The sequence below is a fragment of the Solanum verrucosum genome, unplaced genomic scaffold, assembly GCF_900185275.1.
Source record: "Solanum verrucosum unplaced genomic scaffold, falcon-dt-bn FXZP01000170.1, whole genome shotgun sequence".
In the NCBI taxonomy this organism is placed as follows: Eukaryota; Viridiplantae; Streptophyta; class Magnoliopsida; order Solanales; family Solanaceae; genus Solanum; species Solanum verrucosum.
The window spans coordinates 704,573-717,257 of record NW_026020395.1 but is presented as its reverse complement, the minus strand read 5'-3'; the positions used below and the strand labels follow the sequence as shown (position 1 = coordinate 717,257).

The following is a 12,685-nucleotide window of genomic DNA, read 5'->3' as shown; positions in this document are numbered from 1 at the left end:
TATTACTCTTTGAATACGATAAATATAATGTCTTGAAAAATGTAATAAATAAATAACTACAATAAATGATAACAGTAAATTAGGAATGACGTGTAGAATTATACATTAATTTTATAAAGTGAATAAATATTATTGAAAATTTCGAAATAATATACTCCAATAAATAACTATTATTGAACGAAGAAGATATTTTAAAATAAATAATTTTAGAAATTAAAACAACTAATACGGAACGGAGAAGTATAGTTAAAATGGTGCAGGATGGAGTAGTCGAAAAAAAAAACTTTAGTATTGTCTATGTATAAAAATAGTTAAATATGATTCATAAATGGGTAGTTTGGTACAGTATCTTTCTTCCATAACCTGTACCTACTGTTTGTATAGGAGTAGATCCCAGACTAGCTTGATTTCATTTCCTATGCATCTGACAAAATTTAATATTCACCCTCATTATTTCATCGTTCTAATTTATATGATATAATTAAAATTTTGAGAATCAATCAATTTTTTTAATGAATTTTTTTTATGTATTTTACATATTGTGAATTATAAGACTCAATTTTTTTTATGTAGTTTCAAAATATGTTTATTTGATTTTAACTTAATACAGAGTGTAAGAAAATAAAAAAGATTTTGAATTTTGTGGTCTTAAATTAAAGATACGTAAAATGTATTAAAATGTCGTTTAATTTTATGATCTTAAACATATTATATAAAAAGTTGTATTTAAAATATTGTTAAAAAGGAAAAATATATATATTCTTTTTTGAGATAGATTTAAAAGGAAAATAAGATAAATAAATTGAAATGAAAATAGTAAATTTCATTTCAAAAAATTCAAAGCTTATATATCTGAATTCACGATTAAAGTTTAAAAACCGAATATTGAAATTTTAAGTGTATCATATAAATTGAGACGAAAAGAATAAAATACTAAGTAGAAATAATTAAAAGCTTGTTTCCTTTCCTCCATAAACAACTTTTTTTTCTCCCCCTTCTCTATCTCCTCTCTATAAATACGTAGTAAAGCCCAACACCAATTTGCTACCAACTTCATAAAAATCTATTTTCTTTCTTCTCATCACTCATAAAATTAAAACTTCAATGGGTGAAGAAGGTAGTCTTTTGATAATTGTTATCACCCTAGTTATTAGTTTTGTAATTGGCATAACTTTAAATCATTTTTGGCCTTTGTTCTTCAATAATTATGGTACTACTCTTCATGTTATTCCCAAGGGCACTTTTGGATGGCCTTTACTTGGTGAAACCCTTTCTTTTTTGAAGCCTCATCCTTCTAATTCTATTGGTACTTTCCTTCAACAACATTGTTCTAGGTAAGTAACATGCTTCTTCATTATTATGTCTTTTTTTAAAAATAAATTAAAGTACTACCCCTCCTTAAGGATTACAATTTTTTAGTTTCTCATCTGCTGTATATAATTTAAATTTACATCATGTAAGATACTTAACAAGATATTTGAGATTTGAATATTGAGATTTCTGATTAAGGGTGAACTGACAGTAATTATTATTGCATGTACATTTTTTTTTTCAGGTATGGGAAAGTGTTCAAGTCACATTTATTTTTCTCCCCAACAGTGGTATCATGTGACCAGGACCTTAATTACTTCATATTACAAAATGAAGATAAGTTATTTCAGTGTAGTTATCCAAAGCCAATTCATGGTATACTTGGCAAAGTTTCATTGCTTGTGGCTGTTGGTGACACACATAAAAGGCTTAGGAATGTTTCATTATCACTAATCAGCACAATTAAGTCTAAACCTGAGTTTATTAATGATGTGGAAACATTAGCACTTCAGATTCTTCAATCATGGAAAGATAAAGATCAAGTCAGATACTGGGAAGAGGCAAGAAAGGTATTAATTAATTCCATCTAAAAATGTCTTTTTAGTCTTGAAAAATAATGTTAATTATATACTATACGTATAATTTAGTCTATTGTTAGGTGTTTGTCTTGAGAGGAATTAAAATTTTGAGTTAATGAATTTTGAATTCTTACTAAAAAATTGTTGAGTTTCATATAGATTTTTTTGTTAGATATTACTCTACAAAATTTTAGATTTTAAACCAAAGCTACATGTTTGCAAAATTTGTTAGCAGAATTGTAGCTCTGCATCTAATGTTACTTATATTATTTTAGGATATTGATAGGAGTTGATATAGTTATGTATATGAGAAATTAATTTAAATATCCATTCATCTAAAAAAATAAATATCAGCAAATGTATAAATATACATAAAATTAGTGTATTTCATCTAGGGCCTATAAATACTTTTGACTAAGCGGCCAAATGTGTAGTTTTTTCTATTTTTTTTATACTGTCAATGCATAAAATTCAAATAGTGATACTCTAGTAATAAAATTGTGTTTTTTGTGATATAATTTTGATTTTTTTTTTTGTGTGTGGTTTGATTATTGCAGTTTTCATTCAATGTGATAGTGAAGCAAGTCCTTGGATTAACTCCAGATAATCCACAAAGTGCATTAATTCTTCAAGATTTTCTTGCTTTTATGAGAGGATTAATTTCTTTACCACTATACATACCTGGAACTCCATATGCAAGAGCAGTGCAGGTTCATTTAATTATTAATTACACTATTTAATTATATAATAATTATTTAACGCATATATATATATATATATAATTGTTTATTTTTAGATATGCTTTTGTTGCAAAAAGATTAATAAAGTTAGGCATGTGAAATTCAACTTTATTTTTTCTTTTTCTTTACAGGCTAGAAGTAGAATATCTTCAACTATCAAAGCAATTATAGAGGAAAGAAGAAGAAAACATGTTGTTGATGGTGATAGTAAAAAGAATGATTTTCTAGAAATACTTCTTTGTGTTGATACCTTATCTGAAGAGGAAAAAGTTAGCTTTGTTCTTGATTCTTTACTTGGTGGTTATGAGACCACTTCTCTCCTAATGGCTATGGTTGTGTTTTTTATTGGTCAATCACAAACTGCTCTCGATCAACTTAAGGTAATATTCGTATTCGTTATGATCTTGATAAATTGAATTTGTTTTGAAATATTTGATATTTTAGAAAAACAAATATTAAGTGTTGTGTACAGTGATGGAGTCAGAAATTTAGCGAAAAATATGCAAAATCACACTTGGCATGATTGTATACCTAAATTCCCTATAGTTTCTGCATGTTCTCTTGAAATCAAAGACTATAAAAGAGTTACATAGAGTAGTATTATATTGTTTTTAATAAGAAAATAGTTATAATCATTATATTTTTGACGTGTTTTTTTTTTAAAGTTTCTAAACTTTATTTTATTACTAATAAATGATGTAGGAAGAGCATGATAACATACGGAGCACGAAGGAAAAGGAGTTATTGAATTGGGAAGATTACCAAAAGATGGACTTCACTCAAAAGGTTGTGAGAATGCGCTGACTACAATCATTACGGAATATTATATTTCGTTCGTCTCAAATTATCTTCATAATTCTTTTTCACGCATTCTTTAAAATAATATTATATTTAGGATAATAAGTATTTTGAGATAAATAATTTTAAAAAGAATGTCAAGTATTTTGAGAATAAGGTAATGTTTTTATTATTCTCTTTATCTCAAATTATCTATTGTCGTTTATAAAAATAATTATCTATCGACACCTCAATTATTGAATGGTGACCTATAAATAGAGGAGCAAATGTGATTTCTTGCCCTCTTATAATTTTAATAGAAAAAAAAAGCCCCCTTTTCAAATATCTTATATGTAAAAATAAAGATAAGAAACACTAGATATAATTTGAGCCAAGATGAATAATAACTATATTATTTTTTATTTCTTTAATTTAACTTTTATTGTTTTTATTAAATACAGGTAATAAATGAAGCTTTAAGATATGGGAATGTTGTCAAATTTGTGCACCGAAAGGCACTTAAAGATGTCAAATTTAAAGGTTTGTATGCGTGTTTGACCTGTAATGCTCCAAAATATTACTATATTTTTTAAAATAATGTTCATATGTAATAATGCATGCATGAACTTTTTGCATTTTTTACGATTAATTAATTAATTTTATTTTTCTATGTTTATAATAATGTTTTAAATATTGTGAATTGTAGATTATGTGATTCCAGCGGGTTGGAAGGTCCTACCAGTATTCAGTGCTGTTCATTTGGACCCATCAGTTCATCCTAATGCACTCCACTTTAATCCTTGGAGATGGGAGGTAATTATATCACTTCGAGTTTAAGTTATATACGTCGTCTCTATAAAAAAATTATTTGAAGTAATAAGTTATGTTTCTTTGTTAAACAACATCATCCATCTTTTTTTTTTGTTTTATTACAAAACAATAATAACAAGTTAACAACATCTTTTACCTTTTAGTTTTAGGAGTCAGAGATTATTTTCGATATAATCTATCTTTTTTATTCAAGATTACAAATTTTATATTTTAAGAAGACTTAGTTGTAGATAGCATTTGAGTGATTTAATAGTATAAATAATTATTTATATTAACGATGTATAGATTTTTTTTTAAAATTTTATTATTTGTTAATTGTTTTTTGAATTATAATTAAATGTTTAGAGTGATGAGCAAATAAGCAAGAAGTTGACTCCTTTTGGGGGAGGATCAAGGTGTTGTCCTGGATTTGAACTTGCAAAGGTTGAAGTAGCCTTCTTCCTTCACCACCTTGTACAAAAATACAGGTAATTAAATCTTGTCTCTAGTGTTAACTGATACAGTTATGTATGTGAGATTATTTTAACAAGAATTTCTTATATATAATTAAAAGATGTCATTCTATATAATTAGAGGTGGCAAATGGATGAGTTGGACTGAATTTGGACTGTTAAAATGAGTTGAGTTAGACTGGTTGTTGTCTCGCCCAAAAATTATAACTTGGTCTGAAATTGGCTAAAATGCGGGTCAAATTTCAACATGCACAATTCTTACTATTAAGTTTAATTACTTTATTTATTTTTTTAAGAAAAATAATATTTAGTATCTAATTAAATTATATTAGATATAACAAATCAAATTAAAAAAATTGTGTTTTTGTAAATATTTTGTCAAATTTTTATTGATCAATTTTGGTTAGATATCAACCCAAACTTTGATGGACTGAGCTAATAAATAGACATGTCTATTCAACCTGAACTTAAGGCAAGTTATGATTTCATGAGCTAATTTTGTCACCTTTATATATATAAGAGCAACTTTTACATATAACAAATATAAAAATCATATTTGTATGTTATAGTTATAATTTGTATAATTGCTCTCCATAACAAATTTTATGTTTGCTATGGAGCTTTTGATTTGTATAATTCGTTACAAACATTCAATTTTATACAAATTGTTCAGTTTTGTATAAATTCATTTATACATTGTAATTTGTATAATAAGATCTGTATTTGTATAATTATAAATGTCTATGACAAAAATATATGTATTTGTATTTGTATACACATTTTTCTCTTGCTTTATACAAACACAAACACATTTTATATATTTTATACTGAAATGTGTAAAATGACTAATTGTATACAGAAAATGACTAATTGTATACCGAATCAGATGGCAAAAAAAGAGATTTTGTTGTGAATTACAATTAAAATACACTATGACTATAACATTTAATTTAAATTAATAATTTGCTATTTCATACAATTTTCCCTCTATATAATCACCTCGTACCCCGTATAAAAATCCTTAAGTTTCAACCGTGGAATTAGAAATTCTATGACTTAACTATTTTTCAATTATAATTTATAAAATAGCTATTTGTGATTTTGTTTCTCAATCTGACATATACATTATGGTTTTATTTATATCTTTTTATTGTGCTAAAATTATGGATACGTGTTTTATATGTAGATGGGAGGTAGAAGAAGGAGAACAACCCATTGCTTATCCATATGTGGAGTTCAAAAATGGTTTAACAATCAGACTTCATCAAAATTCTACTTAGGCCTATGGATTAGCAACAAATTATGAAGAAAATTCCAATGCTATGTCATTAATTAGTATACTTAATTATGAACATCTCTTCCTTCACATATCTGTTTTCCCTAGTACAGAAAGAAAACATGATTTCCTTTTTTTTTTTCTTTTCTTTTTGTGTATTTATACATAATTTCAAGGAGAAATGCTAGTAATTTATCTGCAGTCTAATTCTTCATTTCCTCTAGTTTATGTTATTTTGAATATTGAAGATAAATAATAATGTCCAAGTATTAATCGAGTTAGATCCATGACTCATATCGTTGGTTTCTTCATCAACGTCAAGTTAATATTACGATAATAATTGAATATTCTTTATATTATAGTATATAGTTATTAGGTTCACGTGACTAGTAATCAACCTTCTAAGATATATCTCTTTAGTGTTAGTTGAAGCAAACAATGTGAAGTTTAAAGTTAACATATAGGGTGTGTTTAGTATGAAAGGTAAATATTTTTCTAAAATTACGTATAATCTGGATAAATATTAGATACGGTACTCAACTCTATACCCCAACTCAAATACCGACTTTCAACCTCATCCCTGATTTTTAGATCTGACCTGGACATGAGATTCGAGACTTGGGATTCAACCTTGACCCAAGACCTGACTCCCAATTCCGACCCCTACTCGGCAGACCAGAGACACCAACTCCTAACACCCGACTCCCGATACCAACTCCGACTCTGACTCTTGACTCCCGACCCTCGACCTTGACACCGACTCGGAACCCAACCCTTATTACCCAAGGTCGGGGTCAGGAGTCATGCGTGCATCGCATTTATAAGTTGAGAAAACCGTAACAATGCTGACAATAAACAGCTATGAATTCATCACGTGTTGTTTCTCAAACGACATTTTCACAATTAATAATTGGTCATCTTCAAAACAGATTCGAATTATAAACTAAAAATCAAAAAATAATTGAATTGTAACTTAAAAAATTTCATTAATAAATAAGAACTACACAATTCCTTTTTCTCTCTTTTTTGTGGAACAAGAGAAAAAATAAATCAGTCAATTAACTTACCGGTAACTAACTACTTTAAAACAATCTAAAATTTTTACCTAGGTACATTTTACTACAATTGGACTTCTAACATAATGCTTATTATCAGACCAAATTAATTGTCCAAATACATAATCTTTTGGTGCATTAGCTCCTTTAACCTTCAATGTTAGCTTAAACGATTTCTCCTCATTAATATTCTTAAATTCCAGACTATTTGGCTCAACAACAGCAGAAATTCCAATGGGGTTGCGAATTCGCGCTTTATACGTACCTGGAGATCCAACATTCTTCAAAGTTCTAGTAATTGTGACAGAGCTATTGAGATTAGGCACTGTGATTGATGGTAAATTCATGTTGATGAAATTAATCGGATCGGGGCATTTGAAAGGGCCTTGTGTGAATGTCTTGATTTGAGTTTCGTTGTAGCCTTGTGCACATAGAAAACTCAAATAATCATAGATTGTCAAGTCGTAGACCAAGCCAGGGTCCATTGCGCGGTTTGGCCTAACGTGCCCTGCTCCATAAGCAAATGGACTTGTTTTGATGTAACTAGCATTCAACATTGGCTCTACAGAATTGTCTCGTGTTCTTGCTGAATAACGACAAAAACAACATGGTATCAGAACCAGAACCATGCTAATAGAAACACATTTGTAATTGAAAAAGGCTATTTGCTCTCACCAGTTGTCATTATTGCGGATTTGATAGCAGAAGGACTCCAAGTTGGATGGAGAGTTTTTAAAAGACCAACAATACCAGACACATGAGGGCATGACATAGAAGTGCCTGAAACAGAGTTAAATTTAACGCGACGTTTATCAAAAGCTTGTTCTGTAGGACCTTGAGCGCCAGTAAAGGCAGCGATTATGCTCACTCCTGGAGCAGTGATATCAGGCTGCAAACATATACCAAATAAATGACTCAATAAATGATATTCATTCGAACAATATCAAGATGAACAATGTTTAGTTTATCGTAAAACCTTAAGAATCTGTGGTGTAACAGTGTTAGGCCCTATCGATGAAAATGCTGCCATGACCGGAGCAGGCTTTGTCCCCAATTGAGTTGTTGGATGTGTTATGGAAGCCGTAGGTGCCCTGCTTATAACATTTTAACAAGAAAATGAAACGACTTAGTTAGGTACAGTCTTTATACTGTCATGTATATAAGCTAAATCCATCTATAAATTGTTATATACCTTGTTGAATTTACATAAGCGATTACATCAAGTCCATCAGTGTAACTAATTTGCGTAGCAGGTAAGACGTGAGGATCAGCAATAATTTCGTTGCCCGATGCATAATCGTTGGCTAGAACCATTGCAACTGCACCAGCCAAAGCAGCTTGTTGCCCCTTGTCAACTCTTGCATTTTCTCCTCTTAAGCAAACTAAAATAGTTCCCTTTACCTTCTTAGGATCCAATGCACCAGCTTTGCATAGTTGCCTGCATAAAAAAGATAGAAATAAGTAAATGCTAACTAAACAAAATCTCGAAAATTTGTTTGTGTTGAGAACTAGGTGAGTAAGATTGTTATTCTTACGCGTCGTAGGTTGTAGCATGAGTAGCTTTTGCTGAAGCAGCAGTAATGATTGGGAATAACTTGCCTTTAGGCAATGCTTCAACTGATAAACTTTCTCCCTATCAAAATATCGTTTAATTAAAATCACTACAACGATATAAATCTTCTGAAGCAGAGCGAAAAATAGTACTAGCAAGGAGGTTCAACTCAACAATCAAGAATGTCACATTATACTATTCAAGGAAAAGAGTATTACTACCTTGTAACGCTTGTTGTTTCCGAGTGTTACATAGCTAGGGAACTGACGATCCATAGTGCTTGCCCCGACAGTAATGACCCAAGGTGCAACATTTGATACTGTACTAACAGCAGGACCAGAGTTACCAGCAGAGGTAACCACAACAATGCCATGCTTAACAGCATGAAATGAACCGATAGCAATGCTGTCATTGGCATAGGCTACTGCTTCTCCTCCTAGTGATACAGAAAGCACGTCTACGCCATCATGAATTGCCATATCAAATGCAGCCAAGATGTCTGCATCGAAACACTCATTGCCTGAAATTGGAGTCCAGCAAACTTTGTAAGCTGCTACTCTTGCTTTTGGTGATCCACCCTTTGCTGTCCCGTTTCCATATCCGAAAACATTTGATCCTTCAACAAAGTTTCCACCGGCTGTGGACAACGTGTGGGAACCATGGCCATCAGTGTCTCGCGGTGTATTGAAGGTTGAATTAAGCGATCCTGCTAGAGTAGCGTACCCTTTGTTGAAATACCTTGCTCCAATTAGCTTCCTTTAATGAAAATGTACATAACTTCAATATCAAAATTTTCATTCCAATACTAAAATGTTGAATTCATATCCTAAATGGATGCTTTGAAGTATGATTTCTTTACTAGTTTAGCCAATTTTAAGATATTTATCACGGATTTGGTGACTTAGGAAACAGATCAACAATCACTTCAGAATTTACCTATCTTGTCCAAAATTTACAAGTTATTAAAGCAAATACAGAAAAGTGTATGCGTTCAGAAGATGAAAGTTGCGAGATGAGGATGGTGTGGTATATTTGTAGGCATACTAGGTGAGATAGAATTAGAAATGAAGCTATCCATGAGAAGGTAGGAGTGACCTTGGTAGCGGACAAGATGCAAGGCTGAGATGATTCGCACATGTGAAGAGGATATGCATGAATGTCCAAGTGTGAAGGTTTGAGTGGTTGGCTATGGATTGATTCAGGAAAGGTAGAGGTATATCAAAAAAACAATGCATAGAGGTGGTTAAATAGGACATGATGCAGTTATTACTTACAGAGTACATGACCTTAGATAGGAGATTGTGGATGACATAAATTAGAAAAGAAGATTAGTAGGTAACTGAGCGTTATCTTCTTATTCTTCCTTACTAGTAGTTATAGTATATTCTCCGTAATTTCTTGTCCTCCGATTTATGTTACTACCTACTATCTCTTGTACTTCGATTAACGTATTTTCAAAAAGTTTCATCATGTTTTCCTTAGTATCTATTTTGATATGCTTCTTCGTTTAGCCAATGATTTATCAAAAACAGTCTTTTCTCTATCTTACAAGTTATGAATAAGATTTGTATACACTCTATTCGGATATGTTGTAAAGAAAATTGTATGGTTTAAAGTTGAAAGAGGTAGAATGTCAGTGTGCTGAATGTTCTAAAGTGCAAAATATTCTGTTTGTTGAGCTGTGGAGATAAGGTGCAAAAATAAGTGGACAGAATAGGGATATACAAGTACCTATTACAATGAAATGTGGGATCAGAATCACTTTGACAAATTCCTCTCCACTTTGATGGAATTGGTCCATATCCTTCATCACTAAAGCTTTCTGCTTCAGGCCAGGCACCTGGTCCACAATGTCATAAGGTTACCAAATAAAAATGAATCTTCATCATCAACTCTTTTTACACTCCAAAATTCATATACAAAAAGGGGAAAAGTTGTCTTGGAATTGTGAATATCAAAAGGTTGACCAATTAAGACAAATAAGAAAGGGTGAAAATATCCATCTTTTGAGGCAAGTACATCAGAACCTTATTCTTTCCTTTCAATTACGTCACTACCTCAGTCAAATTTTCACTAAAAAAAAATCGATATTCGAAAAAATCAAAGAAATAAATTTTATTAGACAAGTGTGGCTCTGCCGTTGTCCACTATAATGTAGGGTTTTGTCTATGATAGGACAACACAAGCTATATGAATAATTGAACCACATAACTTTTATGTAACATTATTTATCAAATAAGGACAATTAGAATACTAATTACAATTTCTAAATATAATATTACACTTTAATTGACCCCACCAACCCAAAAAGACACCATAATCCTACTAAATTAATTGTGAATAAAATAATCTACTTCTCCAATGTTTACTCTTTCAACTGCTGAAAGGTGCAGAAATTGTTGATAAAAGAACCTTCCATGATCTATCAAATAGATAAATATATTTTGGTATATGTGAAAAATGGGTTGGCCAAGGCTGGGAAGATTAATGAGATCTTGAAATATTAATATTTTATTCAACTACTATATAGTTTATTGTTATCAAGATCAAATCACACAAACTTCTAACGAAGTCTTTATCATAATTATGGGATCTCAAAACAACACATCTTTACATCAAGCAAAGTCAAATGATCTAAGGCTCTACTTATTGCAAGCTCAATTTTCTTCACATGCCTATTTGTTGACTAAAATGGAAAATTAATAGTCTGTTTGACCAAGTTTTTCATAAACAGTTTTGGAACTTTGTCTGAACACAAATTACGATGGTAATAATGACAAAAATGATTCACAAATTGATTACCAAACGCAAAATATTAAAAAAGTACCAGTATCAAGATTGCCAATGATACTATCTTCTCCAAATCTTGCCTTTTTCCATAATGAACTTGAAGGAATAATTCCATCATTATGCTCTAACCCCAAAAAGTTCCATGATCTTGTTGTGTGTAATTTTCTTCCCCTGTTTTCAAATACTGATACTACCTGTGGATGCTCTGCAAGAAAAATAAAAAAAATAGTCCATATTGACAATGTTATAATTTTCTTCCTCTTAATCAGATGTCTCGAGTTATGTTCATAAAGATGTAGTAAGTCTTATATGACTTGAATCTGAATTAGTCAGCTGAATGAACTTTCTTGACTAGTTCGAATTCGAGCCTTAGCCTTAGTAGTGGCCCTACTTGGCATGAATCCAAAACAAAAGGCAAATACAACATTACACAAAAGACCAAAATAGCCCCCAAATCACTTACTTGAAATTTCTATTGCTTCTTCATCTTCAAGCATAGCAGAAAAGCCATTTATGTGTCTAGTATAAGAGTAGAAAATTGCTTCCTTTGCTTTCTCATTGCTGTTATGAGATTATTAAACATGTAAGATTTTGGAATTCACATAGTATAAAGCAAAATATGACTTAATTAAAAGTAATTACCTTCCTCCTAAGTATGATCCAAGAAACTCATGATGTGAATCTCTTACTTTATCATAATCAATAGATGAAACTTCTTTTCCATGTATATGTGCTCCCATGTACACCACATATGACTACACACAAATCACATTCACAAATTAACAACAACAACAACATAATCGTATAAACGGTACGCAAACCTTATTCCTAACTCAGAGGTAACAATGAAAACATTAGAACTTAAAATTAATTTACCTTTTTTATGGCAAATGTGGGACTAAGCAAAAACATAAAAAGAATAGAAAGTAGACATAAGGAAGCAAAGTTTTCTCCCATTGTAATCTTCATGTTCTTTAGTCCTTTCACTCTCAATAACACTCTTTCTATTTAAAGAGAACTCTTTCAGAGTTTGAGTTGTAGTTGACCTTTCAATGAATTATTTTATACAAAAAAATAAAATAAAATGAATCTTGCTCTTTTTTTAATTTATTTTTTATTAGTGGGAAATGTATCCATTTATTGCATGGCTTAAATTCAAATATTTTCACGGCTTATGTCTAGATACTTACAATAATGTATAAGCAATCTTTTAATGTATTTTAATTATGTTTTTCCCAAATTTAATCATTCTATGAATCTATTTTAACATTAATGTTAATCTTTTCAAGTTTCTTTTCAAAAAGTCAATTATACTAGTGTTTG

At 30.4% G+C, this 12,685-nt stretch overlaps 2 protein-coding genes across 2 annotated transcripts; one reads left to right on the top strand and one right to left on the bottom strand.

Moving 5' to 3' along the window:
* Positions 1–986: 986 nt before the first annotated feature.
* LOC125839178 (cytochrome P450 724B1-like) lies at positions 987–6,172 on the top strand. Its single transcript, XM_049518148.1, has 9 exons — positions 987–1,334; positions 1,556–1,880; positions 2,447–2,599; positions 2,761–3,009; positions 3,332–3,415; positions 3,868–3,946; positions 4,113–4,219; positions 4,583–4,704; positions 5,876–6,172. The coding sequence occupies exons 1-9, from the start codon at positions 1,105–1,107 to the stop codon at positions 5,967–5,969; spliced, it is 1,443 nt and encodes a 480-aa protein (XP_049374105.1). The 5' UTR covers positions 987–1,104; the 3' UTR covers positions 5,970–6,172.
* Positions 6,173–6,939: 767 nt separating this feature from the next.
* On the bottom strand, positions 6,940–12,450 carry LOC125839177 (subtilisin-like protease SBT5.3). The gene is made up of 11 exons (XM_049518147.1): positions 12,239–12,450; positions 12,005–12,117; positions 11,826–11,923; positions 11,400–11,567; positions 10,304–10,412; positions 8,794–9,328; positions 8,556–8,653; positions 8,213–8,458; positions 7,997–8,111; positions 7,696–7,909; positions 6,940–7,606 (listed from the first exon to the last, which is right to left on the bottom strand). Exons 1-11 carry the CDS (start codon positions 12,329–12,331, stop codon positions 7,071–7,073), a joined length of 2,325 nt encoding a protein of 774 aa, XP_049374104.1. The 5' UTR covers positions 12,332–12,450; the 3' UTR covers positions 6,940–7,070.
* Between the last annotated feature and the right edge of the window lie 235 nt (positions 12,451–12,685).